The sequence below is a fragment of the Suricata suricatta genome, chromosome 8, assembly GCF_006229205.1.
Source record: "Suricata suricatta isolate VVHF042 chromosome 8, meerkat_22Aug2017_6uvM2_HiC, whole genome shotgun sequence".
In the NCBI taxonomy this organism is placed as follows: Eukaryota; Metazoa; Chordata; class Mammalia; order Carnivora; family Herpestidae; genus Suricata; species Suricata suricatta.
In genome coordinates this window covers 11,879,300-11,905,253 of record NC_043707.1, presented here as the reverse complement: position 1 = coordinate 11,905,253, position 25,954 = coordinate 11,879,300, and the positions used below count along the sequence as shown (strand labels likewise).

Below are 25,954 nucleotides of genomic sequence, written 5' to 3'. Positions count from 1 at the left end.
TTTTTGAGAGAGAGACAGAGCGTGAGCGGGGGAGGGGCAGAGAGAGGGGGAGACACGGAATCTGAAGCAGGCTCCAGGCTCTGAGCTGTCAGCACAGGGCCCGATGCAGGGCTTGAACCCACGAACCATGAGATCATAATCTGAGCCAAAGTCGGATACTTAACCGAATGAGTCACCTAGGTGCCCCTAAGATCTTTAAAATTAAGCCTTGGGATGCCTGGATAGCTCAGTTGGTGGAGAGTCCAACTTCACCTCAGGGCGTGATCTCCAGTTTGTGAGTTCCAACTGCCCATCAGGCTCTCGGCTGTCAGCACAGAGCCCATTTCACATCCTGTTTCCTTCTCTCTCTGCCCCTCCCTTGCTTGCACTCTCTCAAAATAAATAGACATTAAAATAATAAAATTAAGCCTTGAAACTATTGTAGTGCCCACACAGGTAATCTAGAATAGGAAGAATACATAATTGTAAAGCCAGGAAGGCCAACAAAGATTTTATGTTTCCCCATAACATTTTCCTTGCTGGTTTTCATGAAGCAGCAAATACTGTATCGTTTCAAAATTCTCACTGTTTTTCCCTTCATTCCTTCCCGTGTGTGCACGATCACATGGGCCTGTGTTTACGTGACTTGTCAGATAATCCAACGTGAGAAGCAGGTGCTATTATGAAAACATTTGTTTTGAATATTTATTTTTGAGAGAGAGAGAGGGAGAGAAGGAGAGAGACAGAATGAGAGAGAATGAATGGGGGGGGCAGAGAGAGAGGGAGACACAGAATCTGAAACAGGCTCCAGGCTCTGAGCTGTCAGCATAGAGCCTGATCCAGGGCTCGAACCCATGAACCCCAAGATCATGACCTGAGCCAAAGTTGGATGCTTAACCGACTGAGCCCCCAGGTGCCCCGAGCCGGTGCTGCTATTAGCCTCATTTTATAGTTGAGGCTCAGAGAGGAGAACTTCCCAAAGGTCTCGTACATGTAGGACCTGGACTTGAACTTGGGTTTATCTGCCGCCCAGGCTGAAGGCTTGCTGGTCCGTGGGGGGCCCCAGCTGCTGCACTGAGCCCCCAGGAAGGCTGTTGACTGGGCTGAATTAACATGATAAATATTGACCAAACACTGGGGCCTCCCCCTCCCCTGCAGCAGTTTGCACGTGGGTGGGAGTAGGAGGGTGTGGAAGGCCCCAGAGGATTCCATTCTCAAGTGCTGAGTGCAGCCCTCAGGCTGTGTGCCTTCACCTGATAGCATCTGGGCATCTGGACATGTTTTGTCCTAGAGTAATGAGCACCAAAGGGCCACTCGCAGGGGTTTAAAAAAGAAACAGCAGCCAGCTGGCCTCTGTCAGCTGGAACCCTCTGGAAGCCAGAGAGCGATCTGGAGGTGGGATGACCTAACCTCTAGGCGCTCTTGCTTTTCAAATTCCCACACTCAGTTGCACCCCTCTGTCCCTGGTTGGTGGACCCTGGGGGGGGCCAGTGCAGCCTCACCATGCCCCAAAGGCTGCTCTGCAAACTTGGCAGAGACAGGAAGGGCACCCCTGTCCCCTCCACCCCCACCCCTGCCCAGCTCCCTGCTCTGTGAAGCCTGTGCATCTCGGCCCTCGCCAGCACCATGCAGGACAGCACCCAGCCGTAGAACAGCCTCCCTGTTAGACCGACAAAAAGGGGACTCAGCGCACCAGGTGACTTGGCCCTAGAGCCCAGTGTCCAGCTGGGGACGTTGCCCTCTGCTGCCCTCAAAACATTTATCTTCCACTGGAAGTGGTGTGGTAGCATGGTGCTGTTACCCCCATTTAACAGACCAGGAAACTGAGGCCCCCAGGAAACTGACTAGGCCTTCTCCTTAGAAAGGGCTGGGCCTGGCCTAATGCCCCGTCCTTCTGGGGCAGAATCACTGCGGTCTAGGACCCCTTGGCCAGCTCGCGATTTCGGAGGACGTGGATGATGGCCCGGGTGATGATCACAGCCAGCGCTGAGCCCTCCAGCCAGCCGTGGGTAATTGTAAGCTTTGTGCTTACAGTCTGGCATTACCGTTTCCATAGCCGTGAAGGGTACGGATTTTTATCCCTGTGTTCCTCATAAGAACAGCGTCTTACCCGAGAGGAGGAGCCCGGAAGTCATTCCAAGTCGCTTGGCTCCAGGGACAGTGTTCCTGCAAGGCGCCCCAGGGGAGGGGGCCAGATGCATGGATTTTGGCCTCTAGGAGGTTTGGCAGCGGCCCTCGGCTCGTGTCCGGCCTGGCAGGGGCAGGGGGAGGCGGGTGGCGCCGCCTGCCGGACTCCGTTGGTCCTCACGGGCACGCTGTGACTGAGGTTGGTGCTGTGTTATCCTGAGAAGTTCACGTTCTTTGCCAGGAAATGAGAAAGGGTAAAGGATCATCTGATTCTGATGAGCCCTCTAGGGACCACCGAGTGGTGTCTTACACGGAGGGGAGAGGGCTAGGGAGGGTGTATTTTTTAACAAGCAGTAAATGCTGAGTTGAAGGCGCACGCACACCCAGGGGACTTGGGAAACTGTGGCTGATGCTTGCCGATGAGAAACGCAGGCTCCAGCCTCTCCCTCCGTGTCCTCCCAGCCCTGGAGGGAATCGGGCACCCTGATCACCTTTTGATTCAACAGTGTTAGTTGAGACCCCACTGTGGGGGATGGGCTGGGGGAGGCACAGTCTGCTCCCTGGGGACAGTGAGGTGAGGAAGAAGACAGGTATTAATCAATCATACCATCGCACAAATACACGGGCTATGGAAGCGAGTTAGAGGGGGGCGCTGGGGCGCTCAGTCAGTTAAGCCTCTAACTCTTGATCTCGGCTCAGGTCGTGATCTCAAGGTTTGTGGGATCAAGCCCCGTGTTGGACTCTGTGCCGGCAGTGAGGTGTCTGCTTGGGCTTCTCTCCCTCTCTCCCCCTCTCTCTGCCCCTCCCTTGCTCACTCACTCTCAAAATAAATAAACTTAAAAAAACAATGCCAGAGCTCTGTGGAGGTCTGGAAAATTCCTGTTGGGGTCCAGCACAAACCCTCGGAGTATATTTCTTCCGGTGTAGAATCTCTTGCGACCCACTCTGCAGGGGGAGAAGATGGGGATCAAGGCCAGAGAAAGAGAAGGGCCCTGACCTACGGGTGGTGGGTTCGTACCCCTGTTCTGCCAATGCACCCGCTTCTTGGTGCCTCAGTTTCCTCTTTTGCCCTGTGAGGCTAACCACTGTGCCCACCCCAGTTGTTGCAAGGGTTAATTTGAACAGTGGACGGACGGGGAGCATGGTGTCTGTTCATGGCAAGTGCAACAGATGTTAGCTGTCCTCTGTCAAGGACCCACCGTTGAGGCCCAGCACTGATTTTCACTGCACGTCTGGAACATTCCGACAGCTGCCTTCACGTTTGGCGTTAGGTAGGCTAGTGCTCTTCTGCACACAATGGAGGCTGTGTCCTCCATTCTTAACTGGCTGGGGGTGGGGGGGGAAGGGTTGGGTCGCGGTGACCCTACAGGGTCACAGGCTTGGCCACTGCCCTCTCGCTGGGTCCCACCGCAGCCTGGCATGGGAAGCAGCGAGCCTGGGTCAGTTCTCAGTCCCCAGCTCGGTTTTCTCCTTTTATGGTCAGCCTGCAGGCCTCTGGCTCCCGGCATCAAACCACGAGCTTATGTTTGGGATTGGGCCGAAATAGCTGGTGTGTTGGGGGCTGGGCATCCCCTGAGAGTCTTGAGGCCAGCTTCGGGGGAGGGACCTTCATCTCCTCGGGAACTTACTTGCAGACTTGAACACCCAAGGCCAGACCTGTGCGGGGAGTGGGAGAAGGAGGGGAGGGAGGCATGCTAGGGGTGGGTGTGGGGTGAGGCGAACTCCTGGCGCCCCCGCCCACCAGATCTCTGCCCCTGGGCTGTGTCCTCTCCGTCTCGGCCCTACTGTGTCCCAGTTCCCTGCTTGAGATGCTCTGGGGTTTTGGTGCGTCCTCCCCAGGGAAATACGGCAGGTCTTTCTCCGTGTAACTCAGCATCATTTCAGCCGGGAAGACTTCCTGTCTCTCTAGCAGCAGCAAAGTCAACTCTCTTATATAGCACTTTATTTAAAAAAATTTTTTTTTAATGTTTATTCATTTTTTTGAGAGAGAGAGAGACAGTGGGAGGGAGTGTGGGAGGGACAGAGAGAGAAGGAAATGCAGAATCGGAAGCAGGCTCCAGGCTCTGAGCTGTCAGCACAGAGCCCAATGCGGGGCTCGAACTCATGAACCACGAGATCACGGCCTGGCTGAAATCAGATGCTTAACCGACTGAGCCACCTGGATGCCCCTGCTCACTTGTTTTTTAAGTTTATTTTACTTATTTTGAGAGAGATGGGGCGCCTAGCTTGCTCCATCAGTTAAGTGACTGGCTTCGGCTCAGGTCATGATCTCGTGGTTTGTGGGTTCGAGCCCCGCGTTGGGCTTTGTGCTGACAGCTCAGAGCCTGGAGCCTGCTTCGGATTCTGTGTCTCCCCCTCTTGCTGCCCCTCCCATGCTCATGCTCTGTCTCTCAATAATAAAATAAAAATGTTTTTTAAAAATTAAAAAAAAAAGAGGGAGAGCAAGTGGGGGAGGAGCAGAGACACAGTGGGGGACCGAATCCCTCTCAGGCTCCACACTGTCAGCACAGAGCCTGATTGATGCAGGGCTCGAACTCATGAACTGTGAGATTATGCCCTGAGACCTTACCAAGAGTCAGACGCTTCACCGACTGAGCCACCCAGGCGCCCCCAGCATTTGCTGACTTCTTGAAGTCATTGTTTGCCCATCTCACTCCCACACTGGGTCCTAAGCCTCTCAAAGGCAGACTAAGTAGGTCGGAGTGAACTTGGGGTTTCCCGTGGCTGGCATGTAGTTGGTGGTCAGGACTTGTTTGCCGAGTGATGTGTGAACACAGACAGAAGTGTTTACCGTTGCTTCCATCTCAATTGCCTTCAGAGAGACAGAGCGAGTGATGAAAATCACTAAGCATGTCTTGAGCACCTCCTGTGTGTCAAGCATCGTTCCTGGCACCTGGAATCCGGCCCAGCCCTTGGCCTCCAGTGGCTCACAGGCCAGTGGGAGAAGCGTGCAAAGCAGTTTTGTAACTCCTGAAAAACAAATGGTTCTAAGGAGTCCGATCCCATAATTCAGAGATGGTGTAAAATAAACATAGCATTTTTTTTAAAGCTTTATTGGGATATAATTTACTTATTTTGAAAATATTTATATTGATAGAGAGCACGTGTGTGCCCATACATGTGAACATGAGCAGGGGAGGAGCAGAGAGAGAGAGAGCAAGAATCCCAAACAGGTTCTTTGCTGTCAGGGTGGAGCCTGACTCGGGGCTTCATCCCATGAAGCACAAGATCATGACCTGAGCTGAAATCAAGAGTCAGACGCTTAACCAACTGAGCCTTCCTGGTGCCCCTATTGTGGTATAGAAACTATACCACAACTTAGTCCATTTAAGCGATGCAGTTCCCTGGTCATTAGTGAATTGACAGGATTATACAGCCACCGGCCCCATTTAATTTTATTTCATTTATTTATTTTTTGAATGTTTGTTTATTTTTGAGAGACAGACACACAGCATGAGTGGGGGAGGGGCGAGAGAGAGAAGGAGACACAGAATCGGAAGCAGGCTCCAGGCTCCGAGCTGTCAGCACAGAGCCCGATGCGGGGCTCGAACCCACAAATGTGAGATCATGGCCGGAGCTGAGATAGGACACTTCACTGATTGAGCCACCCAGGCGCCCCACAGCACCACCTAATTTATATTTCTCTCACCCCGAAAAGTGATTGTGGTCCTTAGTGGCCGGCTTCCTGCCCTGAGCCCAGTGGCTCCAGGCTTTATCCACACTGTGCCAGGCGTCAGGGCTTTATTTCCTCTCTATGGCTCAGCGACATTCCACTGTGTGGACACATTCCATTCTGTTTATCCATATGGCAGTTGACAAATGTCTTTATTGTTTCTGCTTTTTGGCTACTATAAATAATATAACATATTACTAAGATAAAAGAGAAAAACTCTGCCTGTTACATCATAAATGGCCCATTGCTACTCCAAATAACCTGTACCCTTCTCCGCTGAAAAGTATTGAGGTTGAAACAATGATCACAGTGAGATTAAGTGCAAAAACGGAGGGAACCTTTGGACTTTCAGACCCAGGGCCACAACCAGGCCATGTGGTGCCCTTATGGAAATAGAAAAAGGCACCCCTTTCTCAAGGCACTTTTCTTCCATCTGCTGCGAGACTGTTTTAATGAATATACAAATCTATAATGACCAGTGTGAATGGTTCCCCTTGGAGTTAGGCAGTGTACAACTCCTACCACTGTCCATGTCAGCCCCAGAGGGGGCATGCAGTAGAAAGGTCTCCAACTTCAGAACAGGGAGGTATAGAGACAGATAAAATAGCACAGGAGGTGACTTTCCAGATTCCATTTCAAGAATAGATTAGGGCCCATATCCCCAAGAACTGAAAACAGGCACTCAAACGAAAATTTGTTCGTGGTTGCTGAGAGCAGCCCTATTCTCAACAGCCAAAAGGTAGAAACAACCCAAATGCCTATCAATGGATGAACAGCGACACAAAATATGGTCTATTCGTACAATGGACTATTCCTCAACCATAAAAAGAAATGGAGGGGCGCCTGGGCGGCTCAGTTGGTTAAGCACCAACTTCAGCTCAGGTCATGATCTCACGGTTCCTGGGTTCGAGCCCCATGTTGGGCTCTGTGCTGACAGCTCAGGGCCTGGAGCCTGCTTCATAATCTGTGTGTGTCTCTCTCTCTGCCCCTCCCCAGCTCACACTCTGTCTCTCTGTCTCAATAATAAAAATTTAAACGAATTAAAAAAAAATGGAGTCCCAATACAGATCACACAGGGGTGAACTCCACAAACATCATATTAAGTAAAAGAAGCCAGACACAAAGGCCACGTACCGTACAACCGTAATTATGTGATGTGTCTGGAATAGGTGAATCCGTAGGGACAGAAAGCAGATAGGTGGCTGCCGGCGGGTATGGGCGGGGTGGAGTGAAGAGTGCCCGCTGAATGGGGAGGGGTTTTATTTGGGGCTGAGAGGCATGTTTTGGACCTAGATGTGCACAATGTTGCGAATGCACTAGACGCCACCGAACATTTTGCTTCCTGTGGTTAATTTTGTGTCGTGTGAGTTTCACCTTAGTAGGAAAAGGAAGAAAGAATGGATCAGGCAGGGAGAGGGTGGTGTGGGGGGAACAAGCAGTGAGGGCAGACTCCAGGGCACCCTGCTTCCCACCTTCGGAGGACTCTGCTCAGATACAGGCTCAGGCTCGGGAAGGAGGCGGGACGAGCCCAGAAGTGGTGGGTCCGCTCGAGGTGCCCACATCAAGCCCTCTTTGTGCCCGTCGCGGTCACTCTCTCCGCTTCCCACGCTTGGAGACCATGTTTCCGATGGGAATGTCTCGGGCCAGAGGTCCCCGGCAGCCTCCAAGCCCTTCCCCTGGAGCCTGCTGCCTCTCTCCTGGGGACCTGGGAGGGGAAAGGGCCCCAGGACAGGCATCTGACCCTATAAATCTCCCAGGGCTGCCAGGAAAGCCTGCCTTTTTCCCTAAAGCAGATGCATCGCGATAGTACATCTGTCTGTCTGTCTCAAAATCATTCCTCAAAATAGTGGTGGTTGTGCGCCAGCCCTGGGGTGGGTGGGGGCGGGGGGGGTCTCCTTCTGCCTGGTTCTGAGCCCAGACTGCTTGGTTCCTCCACTCCATGCCCACTGCCTCAGTCCTTTTTTAATGGATTTCCTATTTTGCTCCATTCCCGAGCAGATTTCTCCTCCTGGGAGGAAGTTGGAGGCACAGACGTCTGTAGTCCCTAACTGCATAACGGGGAGCCCGTGGTTGGGTCAGTGCCCGGGACCTCCCTCTGCAGATCCTCCACAATAAGGAGCAGTGACCGTGACTTCCATCTCTGTCCACAGTGCCCTGGGGAGGGGAAAGATTTTTCCTTCTTTTCTTCTCCTGGAAGGAAGGGCCACCAAGTACACCAGTGTGGGTATTTCAAAGAAAGGAAAAAAATACCCCAGCACCGTGGCACAAAAGCGAAGTGTTCAGAGTCTCACAGACCGCGGGTTTGAGTCCCAGTCTGCCACCTGCTAGCTGCGAAACTGTGTTCCTTTTCTTAATTTATATTCAAATGAGTTTATGTACAGTGTAGTCTTGGCTTCAGGAGTAGAACCTGGTGATTCTTCTCTTACACAAGACACCCAGTGCTCATCTCGAAAAGTGCCCATCACCCATTTAGACCATTCCCCTACCCTCACTTCCAGCAGCACCCAGTGTGTTCTCTGTATTTAAGAGTCTTACGGTTTGCCTCCCTCTGTTTTTGTCTTATTTTTCCTTCCCTTCCCCTATGTTCATCTGTTGTGTTTCTCAAATTCCACATATGAGTGAAAACATATGAATCTGTCTTTCTCTGACTGACATGTCACTTAGCATAATGCCCTCCAGTTCCAACCACATTGTTGAAAACGGCAAGATTTCATTCTTCCTCATTGCCAAGTAGTACTCCATTGTATATATAAACCACATCTTCTTGATCCATTCATCAGGTGATGGACATTGAGGCTCTTTCTATGACTTGGCTACTGTTGAAAGTGCTGCTATGAACATTGGGGTACATGTGCCCCTGTGCATCAGCACTCCTGTGTCCTTTGGATAAATTCCTAGTGTGCTATTGCTGGTTCGTAGGGTAGTTCTATTTTTAATATTTTGAGGAACCTCCACACTGTTTTCCAGAGCGGCTGCACCAGTTTGCATTCCCATCAACAGCGCAGGAGGGTACCCCTTTCTCTGCAGCCTCACCAACATCTGTTGCTGCCTGAGTTTATTTTAGCCACTTTGGCCAGTATGAGGTAGTCTCTCATTGTGGTTCTGATCTGTATTTCCCTGACAATGAGTGACATTGAGCATGTGTCTGTTGGCCATCTGGATAAGACTGCTCGTTTTCTAGGGTGGCTGTACAAGCAGATGCAAACGTCATGGCCAAAAACAATGAGACTGGTTCTCCCACAGCTCTGCTGGCCCGAGGTCAAGCCACTGGCCGGGTCCGGCTCCTGCTGGGGGCCCCGAGGGGGAGCCTGGGCCACGCTTGTTTCCTGGCTCCACGCGCTGGCCGGCAGTCCTGGCCACGTCGCTCTGGCCTCTGCCTCCTTCTTTACGCAGCCTTCTCCCCACATCTCGAAGCTCATCCTCCTTCCTCTTAGAAATGAGAACACCTGCTAGTAGTTGAGGCAGTCCCCCAAGTCTGGTGCCATCTCACTGGGAGATCCTTTCATTCCACCTGTCAGACCCTGATTCTAAATAAGGTCACCTGAGTTCCAGAGCAGACGTTTCTTTTGGAAGGCCACAGTGACCTTGGGCAGGTCACCTCGCTTCTGCGTTCTGTTTTCCTCACTTGTAAAATGGGGGTGATGCCTTTGCCCACCGGGGCTGCTGTGGGATTGGATGGGTCACTGTCCCGAAGAGCCCCACACAGGTGCAGTGGGCACTCGGGGGGAGGGGGCTGGGGACATCGAGGGTGGCGGCTGTTTCTCTTCTCTGTGTCCTAGGCTTTGGGGTTATAACGGTTTCCTCGAGAGCAGTAGAGAGTATTTGTTCATGGACCGTCTTCTGGTGGGATGAGGGAATGGCTACGCCAGCTCTCAGCACCAACACGACCAGGTTAGAAGCAGACGGAGTAACGGCGCACCTGGGTGGCTCAGTCCATTAAGTATCTAACTTCAGCTCAGGTCATGATCTCACAGTTTGTGGGTTTGAGCCCTGCGTTGGGACTCTGTGCTGACAGCTCAGAGCCTGAAACCTGCTGCACATTCTGTGTCTCCCTCTCTCTCTGACCCTCCCCTGCTCGCACTGTCTCTCTCTGGCTCTCAATAAATAAAAAACATAAAAGAAGCAGACGGAGTGAAAGTGAGTGTCCCTCCTGTTCTGATTCTCAGTCCCTCTGGCCCTCCCCTCGAGGACAGCCACTGCTGGCCACGTCAAGAGTGTGTCTTCACGGGGTGCCTGGGTGGCTCAGTCGGTTAAGCCTCCAGCTTCGGCTCAGGTCAGATCTCACGTTTGTGGGTTCGAGCCCCGCGTCGGGCTCTGTGCTGACAGCTAGCTCAGAGCCTGGAGCCTGCTTCGGGTTCTGTGTCTCCTTCTCTCTCTGCCCCTCCCCATCTCATGCTCTGTCTCTCTGTATCAAAAATAAAATAAAATATTTAAAAAAGAAAAAAAAAGTGTGGCTTCACAACATACCCGATGCATATGCAAGTATGTGAGGGTGTGTGTGTGTACACACGTGCATGTGTATGTGTGCATGTGTGTGTATCTCTCTCTTTTTAAAACACAAAAGTCATAGTGCTGTTTCCTAGCAGTTTTTTAGCTTAATTTATCGATACAGAGAGTGTCTGTAAACACCTCCCTCTTCCTTTTTGCTGGCTGCCTAGTGTGCCATTGCACGGTCGTGCCAGAATTTAAATACTAGAAGTTATTTAACTAGCTGGTCTTCAGTGGATGGGCCAGGTAAATGGTTTGCTTCTGGACTTTGCTACTGCTGGTGTTGTTGCAGTGACCAACTTAGGCGTCTGTCTTAGACACACGTGGGGGTGTTTCTGAGGTGGATGTTTCTGGAAGGGTGTAGAGCAGCCAGGAATCATCGCAGAAGATGGGGGTGTAGGTAGGAGTCAACACACCTGTACTGGAAGATGGGGTGGGGTGGTGATGGAGTTCCAGTGCGGAAGGAGGGTGCTCGGTCTCTCTGTCCTGTGTGATCACCGGGCCCTTCTCCCTGCAAGGGCCTTCCCTGAGCCCTCAGCCCAGAGGTCAGACTTGCCTGAGCAGAGTGTCTCCACACCCCCTGCATGTGGCCCTCGCAGGCAGCTGAGACGCACGCTATCACCTCAAGGTGGAAAATGTGAGAGCAAGAAAGACAAATCGAATAGTCTTTTGGTACTTCTGCCTTCTGTTGTGAAGATTTGGCTCACCGAGGTCACGAAATGTCCATCTGTAATCTGAGAGAAGAAGAAGGAAAATTGATTGGAGGTGGTGTGAGATCCATGGAACTTGCTCATTCATCTCATTCATTTTGCCTTTGGGGGAGGGGCAGATCTTTCTGTGATATAAATTGCCATCTAGATGTGGTCATTACTGTCCTCTCTGTTCCTCGGGGACACACAGGAATGGCCCTCTCCAGTCCCATCCATCCAACCATTCATCCATCTTCCCATCTGTCCATCCATCTATCTTCCTATCCATCCATCCAACCATCCATCCAATCATCTATTCATCCAATCATCCATCTTCCCATCCATCCATCCATCCATCCATCCATCCATCCATCCAGGTACCGGAGATACAGTGTCCAACAAAACATACAAACCCCACTTCCCCAGTAAAACTAGCTTCCAGTATAGGAGACAGACAGCGTGGGTCAGAAGAGATGGTTCTTAGCCCGGGCCTGGCGGTGGTTGTAGGACAGGTGTACAGATTTGAGATCTGATTCTTGGCAAGTGAATCCTTCCATCGCAGGTACCCTTTCACGTTCCGGTTCCTTCTTCCCACCTAGACCATAGCACAGCCTTTCCCCGGCCTGGGAATAGCCCTCACTCCTCCCCTCTGCTGGGGCCATGCTGGTCTCCCCAAGCTATTTGCCCTCCAGCACCTTCCCTGAGCCCCTCAGGACCCATGCTCCATCTCCTGTACTTTAGGAAGCAGAAAGAGCCCACCCTCTGGCCCACAGTCCTTCAAAACCCCGGTGGGTCAGTGAAATTGCGTGTGACTCTAGGCTACCTAACCTCTGTTACCTCAACCTTGAAAGAGTCAGGTTCAAAGGTCACACAGAGAAAGTGCCTGCCACTCTGGCCCAATAAATGGTAGGTGCTGGGTTCAGATCCTGCCTCATCTGCCGCTGTGTGACCGTGGGCAAGTTTTAAAATTTCTGTGTGCCTCAGTTTCTTCATCTGTACAATGAGGATAAAAATAACCTATCTCTAGAATGAGTGAGGACCTGAATGTGTTAATACAGGTCAGTGCTTCCAACAAGGCGCGGCACAGAGGAAGTGCGACGTGTCACATGCTACTGTGTGGTATTTTTAAGGCTAGCGGTCACGTCTATACCCGGTAGACACCCTGAAATCATTTATTGAATGAATGAATAAACAAGTCAATTTTTTTGCATGTGTATTGAGCTTCCCCATGAAGAAGCCCAGTTCTTCTAGGTTTGGGGGTAGCTTTGTTCAGAGCTCAACCACCTACATGTTCTGTGTCAGGGACTCGGGGCTGGGGCGCTGGGAGGTCTAGAAACTGAAGGAGGAGAGGTCCGGAACTGGGTGCTTCTGAGGATTTCATGGTCCTCTGGGGCATAGATCCAAGCAGTCAAAGCCAACGTGGGACGGAGCGCTTGGGAAGCACAGATACCATGGACCAGAGGCGTGGAATGTCGCCTCCATGTTGTGGATGGGCAGGAACCCATAACAGCTCCTGAATTTCTCTCCGGGAGGAGCTTGGAGGCAGCAGCCAGATTTTTGAGGAAACTGGTGGCTTTTCTTGAGGCTTACTGTCTCTACCAAGGTTAAGTCTGTGCACGCGTGACAGTGATGAAGGAGATTTACAGCCAAGCCATCATCTGGCTCCCTCACCATGGGGAAGGCTTCTTGGAAGAGGTGTCATCTTTGGGACTGGGAAGTGGTCAGAAAACAAAGGAAGGCCTCCTGTCCAGTAGGAGCAGCCAGAACAAAGGCGAGAGTATGCTCAGCAGGGTCACTGGCTCGTTGGAGTGGAGGACACATGGGTGCTGAGGCTGGGAGATGGGTGAGGCTGGTCACGGGACGGGGGGGGGTGCTGGGTGCCCTGCTCTGCAGTACTGCTCTTGTCTAAGCCCCTGGCTTGTTTTTTCTTAATACTTGTTTTTGAGAGAGAGAGAGAAACAGAGCATGAGCAGGGGAGGGGCAGAGAGAGGAGGAGACACAGAATCTAAAGCAGGCTCCAGGCTCTGAGCTGTCAGCACAGAGGCCAACGCGGGGCTTGAACGCAAGAACCGTGAGATCATGACCTGAGCCGAAGTCGGATGCTTAACTGACTGAGCCACCCAGGCGCCCCAGGGCACTGGCTTTTTAAAGACGACTTTATTGAGATAATACTTGCATACCAAACATTCACCCATTTGAAAGCTAAACTTTTCAAAGACTTTTAGTAAATCGACAGTATTATGAAAGCATCACCCTGATCCGGTTTCCGAACCCCAAATGTCGATTTGCAGTCACCCCACCCCCAGGTCCTGCTGATCTGCTTTGTGACTTTATGGATTTGCCTACTCTGGACATTTTGTGTAGACCTAGTTCTACAATATGTGGACTTTGTGTCTGACTCGGCACGATATCTTCAAGGGTCGTCTGCGTCATAGCTTGTGTCACTAGGATATCGGTGTCTTCATGGATGAATGATATTCTGTCGTACGATCAGACCACCTGTTATCCATTCACCACCTGATGGGCATTTAAGTCCACTTTTTAGCGATTATGATAATGCTGCCGTGAGCGTTCATAGTCAGTCTGGGACGCGGGTTTTTAGTTCTCTTGGGTGTATTCCAAGGACTGGCGTGCTGATCACATGGTAAATTTATGTTGGACTTTTTAAGAAGCTTCCAGAGTGGGAGAGCGTTAGGTCGTAGAGTGGTCGGCAGCTCGGTGCATCAGGAGGATCACTGTGAAAGGGGTGTGGGGGAGGACGGGACAGGATCTAGGGAGATCTTTGGCAAGGTGCAGATGGAGAGGGCTGGACCCAGGGAATGGGTTTCAGAAACGCTTGCCACTTTGGCCTGGCCTGTCAGCCAATCTGATAGTCTGATTTCTCAGTTAGGGTTAATTTGCCAAGGATTGAAGCTGTCGGTAACTCTCCCTGTGTCCCTCGTAGGGAAGGAAATGGGCTCCAGACCCTGGCTCCACCCTCTGCAGCCACTTGAAGAGTAGACAGTGATCAGTAATGTTTGCTTGATCATGTTTAATCCCATGATGCCCTGCGTCCCCTGCCTGGGCTGTGATCAGCAACAGAGACCGACTCAGCACCTATTCTAGGAAAGGGATGAATGCAAGATGATCAGGGGGCTCACAGGCAGGGTGGGGAGACTGGGGGGCTAGCCTCAGAAATGGCGGGAATGGGCTGCTTGGGATCTGGGAGCAGGAAGTATGGCCCCTCGGGGCTTTGTCCACCTACTGTGCTCCCCCATCCTCTTGGCTGGGGGTCCAAGTGGGGCAGCCCCACCAAGATGGCATATATGATGCCAGGGGGTGGGGGGCTGGGGGGGGGCATCTCCTAGAGGAACACAGGATGCTCTTCCCAGAAAAGGAAATGCCAGGTTTTCAAACCCAAACCGTCCACGTCCCTACATTCCAGATGCAGGAACTGAGGCCTGGAGAGGTTAAGACCATTTGCCCAAGGCCACAGAGTTGGGAAGTGGCCGAGTGGGACCCCAGTCTGTTCTTGCGGGCAGAGCGAGCTCCCCGCACCCCCCAGAGCTGGAGGGGCTGGGATGCCCACCACTTTCCGAACTAGTCAGACTCGAGCAGCTTCCTGGGGCCGCCTCCAGGACTCGGGGGTAGGGGAGGGTGTCTAAAAGAGGTGTGCTGTCCTCCGGGCTCTGTTCTTGTCCCAGTGCCCTGAGCAAAGAGCCCAGTTGGTCCCTTGACCGCTCCGGTGGGGCCAGCAAGCAGAAGTCTAGCAGTGTGGGCGGGGAGGGGCCCTATCAGGACTCTCAGCCAGGAGCTAACTCTAACTCACGGCCTTTTCCCTTTCTGTTCTCAGATCGGGAGGACCAGTCCATCCTGTGCACGTAAGTGGATCTGCATTTTCCTTCTTTTGTATGGGTGAGCCCATCCTACTGAAGACAAAGGTCCGCGAGGCCGGGGCTCTTTGATGTGCTCCCGGTTCTGGTGTCTCGCCCGGGTCTGGCCCAGAGCAGGTGCGCGCTCGCCACTGGGGACGGGATGTCCTCGTGCTGGGGCGGCCATCAGTGACACCTGGCGCCGTCTTGTTCTCCTGCTTCCGCCTTGCGGAAACTAGCATCTTTGGAGCACTTCTTATGTGCCAGGCCCTGGACTAAATGTCTCATAGATGGTCTTGCATCCCATTGCATAACCGCCCTGTGAAGGGAGAGGGCATCTCTGTGCGTTGAGGAAATCGTGGCCTGTGTTCAACCACGGACAGCCCTCACGTGTCCCAGTCGGCAGCCACGTTTCTGCCGTATGCAGCGTGTCTCCAAATACAGAGGCAGGAGATAGAAACTCAGTTTAGAAGCATTCAGAGAATCTTCGACAGTCAAGAAAACCCTCCTTGTCATGGGCAGAAGAGTGGGTGCCCAGGATCCCACATCCTCGCTTCTGGAATCCGTGGCCATGGCGGGCCACGTGGCCCAGGGGAGGGAAGGCTGCGGATGATATTAAGGTCAGCCTGACACCTTAAAATAGGGAGATTTTCAAGATTACCCAGATGGCTCAGAACAATCCCAAGGTTCTGGAAAGTGGAAGGGGGGAGGCAGGGTAGAGGGCCACGGGTGCAATGGGAGAACTTGACCCAAGATCACTGGCTTTGAAGAGGGAGGGCACCAGGGATGAGAACAGCTTCTCAAAGCTGGAAAATACAAGGAACTGGACTCCTCCCTTGAGTTCCCATGCAGAAATTCAAGCTGGGGCGCCTGGGTGGCTCAGTCGGTTAAGCATCCAACTTTGGCTGAGGTCATGATCTCAAGGTTCTTGGGTTTGAGCCCCACGTTGGGCTCTGCTGGCAGCTCAGAGCCTGCTTCAAATCATCCATCCCCCACTCTCTCTGCCCCTCCTCCCACTAGTGCTCGTTCCCTCTCTCTCTCAAAAATAAATACTGAAAAAGCACAACCTTGGTTGTAGCCCACTGAGATCCACATCACGTCTGACTTCTGCGTTCGTGAGATAACAGATGCTGAGTTTGTAGTAATTGTTACAGCAGCAGCGAGGAGCTCATACCTTCCCTTCCCCCTGAACCCCTGTACCTCTGCCACCATCATTTGTTACCCCGCAGACTGAGTGAGCCAGGCCTCCTGGTGACCATGAGGCAGATGGGAATGAGCCAGAAATAAACAGGATCCCTCTTCTCGAGAGGAAAACGGCATTCGGACAGTTGTCACACACTTGTCTTTTATACTCTGAATGTACTGCTTGACCCTGTGAAAGGGGGACTTTTCAGAAACTAGAAAAAAAGACACACATTTTTTCAACTACCCAAGTAAATGGATAATGACAAACTGAAAGTTACAAAGAGTGAAATATGTAAGGAACTAGGAGAATGTGTGAATGAGAGTTGTTCTAACTGGGAAGAACAGGAAAGGCCCCTCCAAGTAGTGTTTTTTCAGCAGAAATGGCAAAGAAGAAGCAGGGAGTGGGTGTGTGGTGGGGGGAGAGGTTGCAGCACGTGCAAAGGCCCTGGGGTCAGATGGAGCATCTTCTAATTAAGACACTGAGAGATCAGTTTGGCCAGAGCATGTCCCCCAGAAGAAGCCGTCTGTTTAGGAAGAGCCATTCCCAGGCCAGTGGCTTTTATATTTAGTGCGTTGGTTTCCAGAAAAAGATTTGCAGCCCGCCCATGCTGGCTCAACCACTTAAAAGCATGAGCTCAAATCTTCGTGACAAGGAATAAACCCTGGGAGAATTTGGGAGATTTTCTTGTCGAGAACAGCAAGGGCAAAGGTCCTGGGGTATAGCCCATTTGCTTTTTGGGGGACAGAGAAAGTCTAAAGGGCTGGCTGGAAGGGGGATGGGTAGGAGGAAGTGGTCAGAGAGCAGGGCCTCACAGGCTGGGGCGAGGATGTGGGAAGAGGTAGATCAGACCTTCCTGACCATCACGGAGACCAGAAGTGCCACTTGGGGACATTCACGGGTGCTGTCAGCGTCTGGTTACCTGGGACCCCCCATCCCTGCACGTCCCACTGGCTTGCTCAGACTCAGTGGTGGCAGATGCTGGTGTCGGGTCATTCTCTCCTCAAGGGGAGGTGACTCGGGCTGACAGCTGCCTTCTGCCACTCTCCCCCAGGGACAACACTGACTCTTGTCAACCTACAGGGTTTCCAAGGGTTTTCCACTGGGCTTTTTGCCTATGGCCGGTGTCTCCTCTCATCCAGGCTTCCTGCTCTGACCCCATCTCCCCCATCCCTTCTGCTCTGTTTTTAATGGTTTTATTTGTTTGAGAGAGACAGCGTGAGCAGGGAAGGGGCAGAGTGGGAAACAGAATCCAAAGCAGGCTGCAGGCTCTGAGCTGTCACCACACAGGCCAAGGCGGGGTTCAAACCCATGAACTGCGAGATCATGACCTGAGCCAAAGTCGGACACTTAACCGACTGAGCCACCAAGGCTCTCCCTGCTCTATTTTTTAAAAATGTTTGTTTATTTATTTTTTAGAGTGAGAGAGAGAGAGAAAGCGAGAGAGCAGGGGAGGGGCAGAGAGAGAGAGAGAGAGAATCCCAACCCAAGCAGGCCCTGTGCTGTCAATGCAGAGCCCAGTGCAGCGCTTCAACTCCCGAACCATGAGATCATGACTTGAGTCACAACCAAGAGTCAGATGCTTAACCGACTGGGTCACCCAGGTGCCCCTCTTGTGCTCTGGTTTTGAAGAAGAAATACTTCTAAGTCAAAGCTGCAGGATTTTAAAGGCACGTTTGATAACGGTGCAAATATCAAAGGGACACCGGTATTTCAGGAGGGCAGTGCCTGCGGTTTGCAGATGGGGTCCTGGTGGCCCAGGGCGAGGTTTGCTTTCCTGCCTTGATGTACACCAGCCGTTTGTTCTCGGGCAAGCTGGGTAAGACTGCCGGCCTCGGTCTCCTCATCTGTAGAATGTGGATGTCAATTGTGCCTGCCTCTTAGGGCTGTAGGGAGAATTGGAGGAGCAACGTAGGGGGAGAACTTAGCACAGCCCCTGGCACGTAGCAGGTGCCGCATTACTGTGGGCTGGTGTCGTGAGACAGCTGGTGGCATGTTGCCCGAGTTTTGCCGAGCCTTGCTTGCTGGAGGAACTGTGGTCTGGAGAGCTCAGGGTCAGGAAGCAGAATCCTGGCTGCATTAGAATCTCTGTTGCATAGACCCAGGAGTCCTTGAGTTAGACTTCTGTGATTTTAGGCCAGGAGTCCACAAACTGCGACCCAAGGGCCAATCTGGCCCTCTGTTTGTTTTTATAAATAAAGTTTTATTGGAACACAGCCACACCCATTCATTTCTGTGTTGTTTGTGGCTGCTTTTGTGCCACCTTAGCTGAGTCGAGTAGTTGCAACGGTAATAATTTGTGCCCCTCAGGGGTTCAAATATTTATTCTCTGGCCCTTTACAGAAAATGTTTACTGACCCCAGCTTGAGGCAAATCAGTAAACTCTCTACTTCCTTTTTCTCTTTTTCGTCCATTCTACTATAAAGAACAAATAAATAAAAGCTTTTAAATTTAAAGTAAATTGAAATGTAAAATGCAAGTGAACACATATGCACTAAAGCCTTGGACTGTGAGTAACTTGTTCTATGAGCAAGCAAATATTTCTGATCAATTCTAACTGATAAATAATCGATGTCTTGCGATATGAGCATTACGCAACACGAGACATCACATGATCACAACTGAGCCACCGGGTCTTGAAATTCGCTTTGATATACAAGTGCTTTGAATTACAAGCATATTTCTGCTGGAATTAGGCTCGTAAACCAAGGTTTTACTGTATTTGATTTTTTTTTTTTTAACTCTAAGAGTAATGCAGATAGATGCCCAGACGTGAACAGCAGGAAAACTTCACCCATAATCCACTGCCAAGTTTGACCCCAGTAAACCTTGGCGTCTCTCCTTCTTTTTGTTTTTTTTTTCTGGACAATTTTAAACATAACATGAACTCAATTGTATGCATACTTCTTTTTTTTTTTCTTGCTTTTTTCTACTTGATACCACCAACATCACATCGCATTTCTCTGTTATGTACAAATACCCCTGACCCTCCATGGAGTTGACCTGACCCCGTGTGAAGCTCTCAGGTCATTTTAAATTGTATCCTCAAACAGATAACACGATGGTGACCAACTTTGTGGGCAGAACCCCCTCTGTGATTCCTCAGCGTCCTTCTTATAGGATCGAAGTAGGATCCCCAGAGTAGGATCACAAAGCAAAGGTTGTGTTGGTTTAAGCCTCTGGATTCCAGAGTCTGGTTTGGAAAAGAATCTTAGGGACACCTGGGTGGCTCAGTCGGTTAAGCATCCCACTTGAGTTCAGGTCACGATCTTATGGTTTATGAGTTCAAGCCCCGTGTCGGGCTCTCTGCCGACGGCTCAGAGCCTAGAGCCTGCTTCGGATTCCTTATCTCCCTCTCTCTCAAAAATAAATAAACATTAAAAATTTTTAAAAAATAATGATAATTCTGTGTGCCCCCGATCTCCTTTGCTTGGTACCACAGTTATGATTTTGGCTTCGTAGGCGCACATTATTGTCGAATTAATATTATTCTTTATAATTGCTTTCAAAAAACAGGATATTTTTGAAATGGTTTTAGATTTACAAAAAGGTTGCAAAGATAGTGTAGAGAGTTCCCATAGTCTGCTTGGTAACCGCTTGCCCAGTTTCATTTTCCCTGATCATAACATCTGACATCATGACGGTACATTTTTCACACCAAGACACCAACACTGGTATGTTGTTGTTTTTTTAAATTAAACAATCTTTAATATTTGCTTATTTTTGAGAGAGAGGGAGAGTGGGGGAGGGGCAGAGAGAAAGAGAGGGAGACACAGAATCAGAAGCAGGCTCCAGGCTTGTAGCTGTCAGCACAGAGCCTGATGAGGGGCTTGAACCCACTAACCGTGAGATCAGGACCTGAGCCGAAGTCAGACACTCTACCGACTGAGCCACCCGGGTGCCCTACTGGTATATCACTATTAACTAAATGGTAGACCTTAGTTTTTGCCAGTTTTTCCAGGATTGTCTTGTTCCATGATCCCACCCAGAATTACATCAGTCATCATGCCTGCCTGGGCTTCCCCGGGCTGTGACAGTTTCTCGGACTTCTCTTGTTTTTCGTGACCTTGCTGATTTCAAGGACGGATCAGGGATTTAGTAGAGCATCCCTCGATCTGGATTGGTCTGATGTCATTCTTGGTCAGTAGATGGAGGGCATGGTTTTGGAGGAGAGTGACACAGAGGTGAGCTGCCCCTTTGGGATACATCACATCCACATGGCATCCATGTGACACTAAGGTGACAATCCCCAGTGATGGTAACCTCCATCGCCTGGCGCAGGCTCATCTTCTGGGTTCAGTAGTGACCCCTGAACCCGTCATTGTTTCCCTGGTCGGTTACTTTTGGACCACATGCTGCCTAAAACTGTCTCAGGCTGTGCCACCTTCCGTCCTCAGAGGTGACTGTACCTTACTTCCTGAGTGATGGGTTCAAGAATCCAAGAAACTGATGACCTGGCTTTACCCTGGAGCCTTTTTTTGGGGGGCAGAGTCAGGGTTTATTTATTTATTTTAAAGTTTTTTTTTAATTTATTGGGGGGGAGGGGCAGAGAGAGAGGGAGAGAGAGAATCCAAGCAGGCTCTGCACTGTCAGTTCGAACACACAAACCATTAGATCATGATTCGATTCAAAGTTGAATGCTTAATTGACTGAGCCACCCCTTTGTTATTTTTCTAAATTTAATTTTAGTGAGTTAGTATCGAGTGTGATGTTGGTGTCAGAAGTAGAATTCGGTGATTCATCGCTTACAACACAACACTCAGTGCCCATCCCAACAAATGCCCTCCTTAATGCCCGTCTCCCATCTAGCCCTCCCTCACTCCGCTCCCCTCCATCAGCCTGTGTGTTCTCTCTCTCTAAGAATCTCTTGTGGTTTGTTTCCCTTTCTTCTCCACACCCCCTTCCCATATGTTCATCTTTTTGGTTTCTTAAATTCCATATAGGAGTAAAATCATATAATATTGCCTTTCTCTGATTGACTTATTTCACTTAGCATAATATACTCAGGTTCCATCCATGTGATTGTAAGTGGCAAGACTTAATTCTTTTTTTTTAGTGTATTTATTTATTTTGAGAAACAGAGAGAGAGCACAAGGCCGGGGGGGGGGCGGGTTGGGTAGAGAAAGAAGGAGAGAGAGAATCCCAAACAGGCTCCATGCTGTCAGCACAGAGCCTGATGTGGGGCTTGAACTCACAGACAGTGAGATCATGGCCTGAGCCGAAACCAGAGTCAAACACTTGACCAACTGAGCCCCGCAGGTGCCCCTCCTTCTTGTTGATGGCTGAGTGGTACTCCCTTGCGTGTCTATACTACACCCTCTGACTCGGTGCCTCGGGCAGGCCTGGGGGCCGGCATCTTCACCTGGTGTGGGGTGCTTGTGAAGCAGGGGACCCTGAGGGTGTGCCTGAACTGCACTGCCTACGCCCATCTGCTTTGGGGCAGAGGGAGGGTGCTCTGGCCCTGGGAGCGGGTCCCTGCCAGCAGAGGAAAGGAGCTAAAGTGCTACCCTCCAGGGGCCCCTTGGGAGCCCGGAAGGGGAGGGAGACAGGAGCTGGGGGGAGGGGACGAGGGACCCTGGAGACGCCGATGCACACTGTGCAGTGGGAATGTCTGCTTCGTCCCCCACGCTCTGACCCCGCGTGCGGGCTGCAGACAGGCCCCCGGTCTCGCGGACTCTCCCGGCTGACGGTAAAGCATGGGAGGGGGGGCACTGGGGTCCTCTGTGCTCCTAAATGACTCTGTCACAACACCTCAATGCCCTGCGCAAGTCAACATGAGGCCATTTTGGCTCCAGGACAGCCTCGATTTTCATTTTAGGGGCAGCCAGTGAGCTAGATGGAGAAGGGAGTCCTGGTCTCAGCCTCGCCATATTCTCACGGCGCGACCTACACGAAGCCACTTAGCCTGTGTGAGCCTCAGTTTCCTCCCCTGCAAAATGGACAGCTAGAGCACCTCACAGCGCAGTTGTGAGAAATCCATGGTCAATTCATGACAGGCACTTAGTGCGGTGCCTGACGGTGCCATTTTATGTTCAATGTGCAGAATTGTTACTTGTAGGTTATTTTTGAAAGTGCCACTTTGGTTCAGCCAGGAAAGCGAAAGCAAGGGGATAAAACAACGATGAATGGTAGCGACTCGTATTCATAATAAGTGTGTCCGTGATTATCCATTCTTAACGCATTTTTAGGCGTCGCCAGGAGGTCTACAGAGAGCTCCTCACAGACGTTCATTCATTTAAAGCCCAGGCCAGGCTTTAAAAAATATTTTTTTAATTTTTTAGTGTTTTTTTTATTATTTATTTTTGAGAGAGAGAGACAGCATGAGCAGGGGAGGGTCAGAGAGAGAGGGAGACACAGAATCTGAAGCAGGCTCCAGGCTCTGAGCTGTCAGTACAGAGCCCGACGTGGGGCTTGAACCCACAAACCGTGAGACCATGGCCCGAGCTGAAGTCGGATGCTTAACCAACTGAGCCACCCAGGTGCCCCTAAACTTTTTTCAATGTTTATTTATATTTGAATAAGAGAGACAAACAGACAGTGCAAGTGGGGGATGGTTAGAGACAGAGAAAGACAGAATCCAAATCAGGCTCCAGGCTCTGAGCTGTCAGCACAAAGCCCAACGTAGGGCTCGAACTCATGAACTGCCAGATCATGACCTGAGCGGAAGTGGGGTACTTAATGGACTGAGCCACCCAGGCGCCCCCCCATTCCCACCCCAGACCAGAATTTACAGATGCAGATGCATGGGAGAGCCTGGCAGGGGTGGATGCGGCCAGGAGCACCATAGGGAGTGGTGGGGACTGTGCCAAATTGGAAGCCGTGCGCCCACTTGGGGGGCGGCTGTGATTTCAGCGGCAGGAGAGTGCTGGCCGGTGCTCCCCGAGCCAGTCAGGTCTCTCCCCTCCCCCGAGGACCCACGGGCCTTCCGCATGCGCAGGACCACCCTTGTTCTCCTGCGCAGCAGTGCGGCCTGAAGTGTGTCATCCCTGGCCGTCCGTACACCCGCTTCCCTCCTCCTGGTGGCCTCCCAGAAATGCCGTGTTTTATTTAGCCCTCTGTGGATTGTCGCTTTGTTTCCAGACTCAGACACTAGATATAAGCGTCTATATAAAGATATACACGCGATCAGTCCTTATTACTGATGGATTCTATATTTGCAAATTCACCGCTACTTGGTAAAATGTGCTTGTGACCTCCACCAATCCTCCTGGTGCTTGTGTCGGCATTCGAAGACTCGTGCAGAGCCTGGAAAAGTTTGCGTGGCCGGTTCCCAGCGCGGGGAGCCCCACCTTCTTGTCTCAGCTCTCTGCCTGTGAGCAAGTGTCCTTTATGTGCGAGATGTGCACCATGGTTTTTTCATTTTTTTGTGGCTTTTTGTTAGTGAAAGCGTCTAGTTAAAGGGCTGTCTTCCCCCCCTTTTATTTTTCTTCTAATTTATATCTTATATTCCCCCTTTTTAAATGTCTATTTATCTTAGAGAGGGGGGCAGGGGAGAGGGAGAGAGGATCCAAAGTAGACTCTGCCCTGAGAGTGGAGGGCTCAACTCGGGGCTCAAAATCACGAGTTTTGAGATCATGACCTGAGCCCAGGTCGGTCGCTTAACGGACCGAGCCCCCCAGGCTCCCTGACGCGCTGCCTTCCCCAGTATAAGATGGTTGGATGTGCCTTACGGAGAAAATTCACCTGTTCGATAGGCTTCCCTCAGACGTGAGTTACAGGGCTGCTGGCCCTGAGTTTGATGTTAACGAATCGGCAGTGCATCTGGTAAAGGGTCCGGACACAGAAAGGCACATAACACTAGGTTATAAGTGAGCAGTTGGCAGGAGCCCTCTGAGCACCCGTGCACCGGGCGTGTGTGTGTGTATGCACGTGTGCCACACCCCACCCAGGGTCCCAGAAGCAGCAGCATGGCTTACCAGCATCTGTAGAAAAGTGGCGTTTACTCAAGAGGGAGTGGATTCAGTGTCGTAACCTGAAGGGTGCGGCTTCCTTACAGATGGCTTCCTGGCTGTGTGACCCTGCACAGGTCAATCAACCTCTCTGAGCTTAGTTTATGGAGAGGCCATGAGGATGAGGCAGTAGCCACCCTTCCCCTCCCCCCAACACCCACACCGTCACCAGGTTCCACTTCCCTTAAAACAGTGCTGGCCAGGGAACGCCTGGGGGGCTCAGTCAGTGAAGCATCTGCTTCGGCTCAGGTCAGGATCTTGTGGTTCGTGAGTTTGAGCCCCATGTTGGGCTCTATGCTGACAGCTCAGAGCCTGGAGCCTGCTTCAGGTTCCATGTCTCCCTTTCCCTCTGCCCCTCCCCTGCACATGATCTGTCTGTCTCTGTCTCTCAAAACTAAATAAGCGTTAAAAAAAATTTTAACGGCCGATTTGCTACAGATGATTAGGCAGTCCCGGAACCGGAAAGTGAGCAAATGCCTGAGTCCTGTCTGGTCTAGCAAGTGGTTCATACAGTGGAACCAGCGTGGGACGTAGGTGAGGCATGGAGAGGTCCCTGCTCAGGGCGAGCTGCGTGTTCAAGGAGTAACCTGTGTGACGAGGGGCAGGATTCAGAGGGAAGGGGGAGGCGGGGAGGAGATCAGAGGGAGGTAAGGGGGTCTTCTGGGTCCTAGGGAGGATTTTGAACTTTAAAATGGATGGGAAAAGGGTGCCTGGGTGGCTCCGTCGGTTAAGCGTCCAACTTTGGCTCAGGTCCTGATCTCACGGTTCGTGGGTTCGAGCCCTGCGTCAGGCTCTGTGCTGACAGCTAGCTCAGGGCCTAGAGCCTGCTTCCGGTTCTGTGTCTCCCTCTCTCTCTGACCCTCCCCTGCTCATGCTCTGTCCCTGTCTCTCAAAATAAAATAAAGACATAAAAAAAATTAAGAATAAATAAATAAAATGGACGGGAAAGCTCTGGAGATGCAGCCAGGGGTCAGCAAACTCTGATGAATGGGCCAAATGAGGCTCTTCTCTGCTTTTGTAAATAAAGCTTTATCGGCACATAGCCATGCTTGCTTTCCAGCTACAGCGGCAGAGCTGGGTCGCTGGGTCAGAGAATGCGTGACCTGCAAAGCCTGCAGTATTGACCGTCTGGCTCTTTACAGGAATGGCTTGCTGACTCCTGGCTTATACAGCGGAAAAATGGGATACGATTTATATTTTAGTAACAGAATACATGTTGACGTTATTGAGAGAAAGAAAATATAAGGATTGTAGAGGCATTAATATGTAAGTATTAATACAAGCGTCAGGGAAGAAATGATCGTGAGTCATAATAGCTCACATTTTTGTGTATCTGGCATTGCTCTGAACACTTTATATATATTCACTCATTTAATCCTTATAATAATCATGTAAGTGCTTTAATTATGCCTGTTTTATAGATAAGGAAACCAAGGTATGGGAACAGGTAAGTGACTTGCCCAAGGTCATACGGGTCACTGGCAGAGCAGAGATGTGAACTCAGTCTCACCTTGGAGCCCATTGGGCTATTCTGATCGAGGCGCGAGGGGAAGGTAGCATTGCTTCTGCCTGGAGGCTGTGTTCGGCAGAGAGGCAGTGCTTCTCTGGGCTTTGCAGGGTGTTTAGGAGTTGGATGGCTAGAGGCCCTGACCAGCTACGGGGGCAGGAGTCACCTGAGGCCGGGGGCCGGAACAGCCCTGAAGCCCAGGGCTCATGTGGCTGGGCTGCTGTGGGCTTGTAAATGATGTTCCACCCTGGGATCCAGGCCCTGCAACATGATACGTAAAATCATGCAGAAGGAAAATGCAGTGCTCTTTATTCAAGGAGCAATAAGAATTTGAAGATGGCAGCATTTGCGGTCACTGCTGCTGGGCCAGGACTTGGCAGTGGGGCAACGTCACGGCCAGGAAGCCTTATATGGTCCCAAGGAGGCCACCGGGCAGCAAGTGCCCTGTGAAACCAGACAGGGGTTTAGGGTGCTCAGATCAGGAAGGCATCTTCACCCCCAGAGTTCA

At 51.2% G+C, this 25,954-nt stretch overlaps 1 protein-coding gene across 1 annotated transcript in view; it reads left to right on the top strand.

Annotated features, from left to right (window-relative positions):
* The window catches only part of MYH11 (myosin heavy chain 11), a 120,990-nt gene that overhangs the window by 33,497 nt on the left and 61,539 nt on the right, over nucleotides 1–25,954 (top strand). Inside the window, exon 4 of the mRNA XM_029948925.1 lies at nucleotides 14,789–14,816. Within this exon, the coding sequence (XP_029804785.1) occupies nucleotides 14,789–14,816 (28 nt within the window). The remainder of the gene's footprint in view (nucleotides 1–14,788; nucleotides 14,817–25,954) is intronic.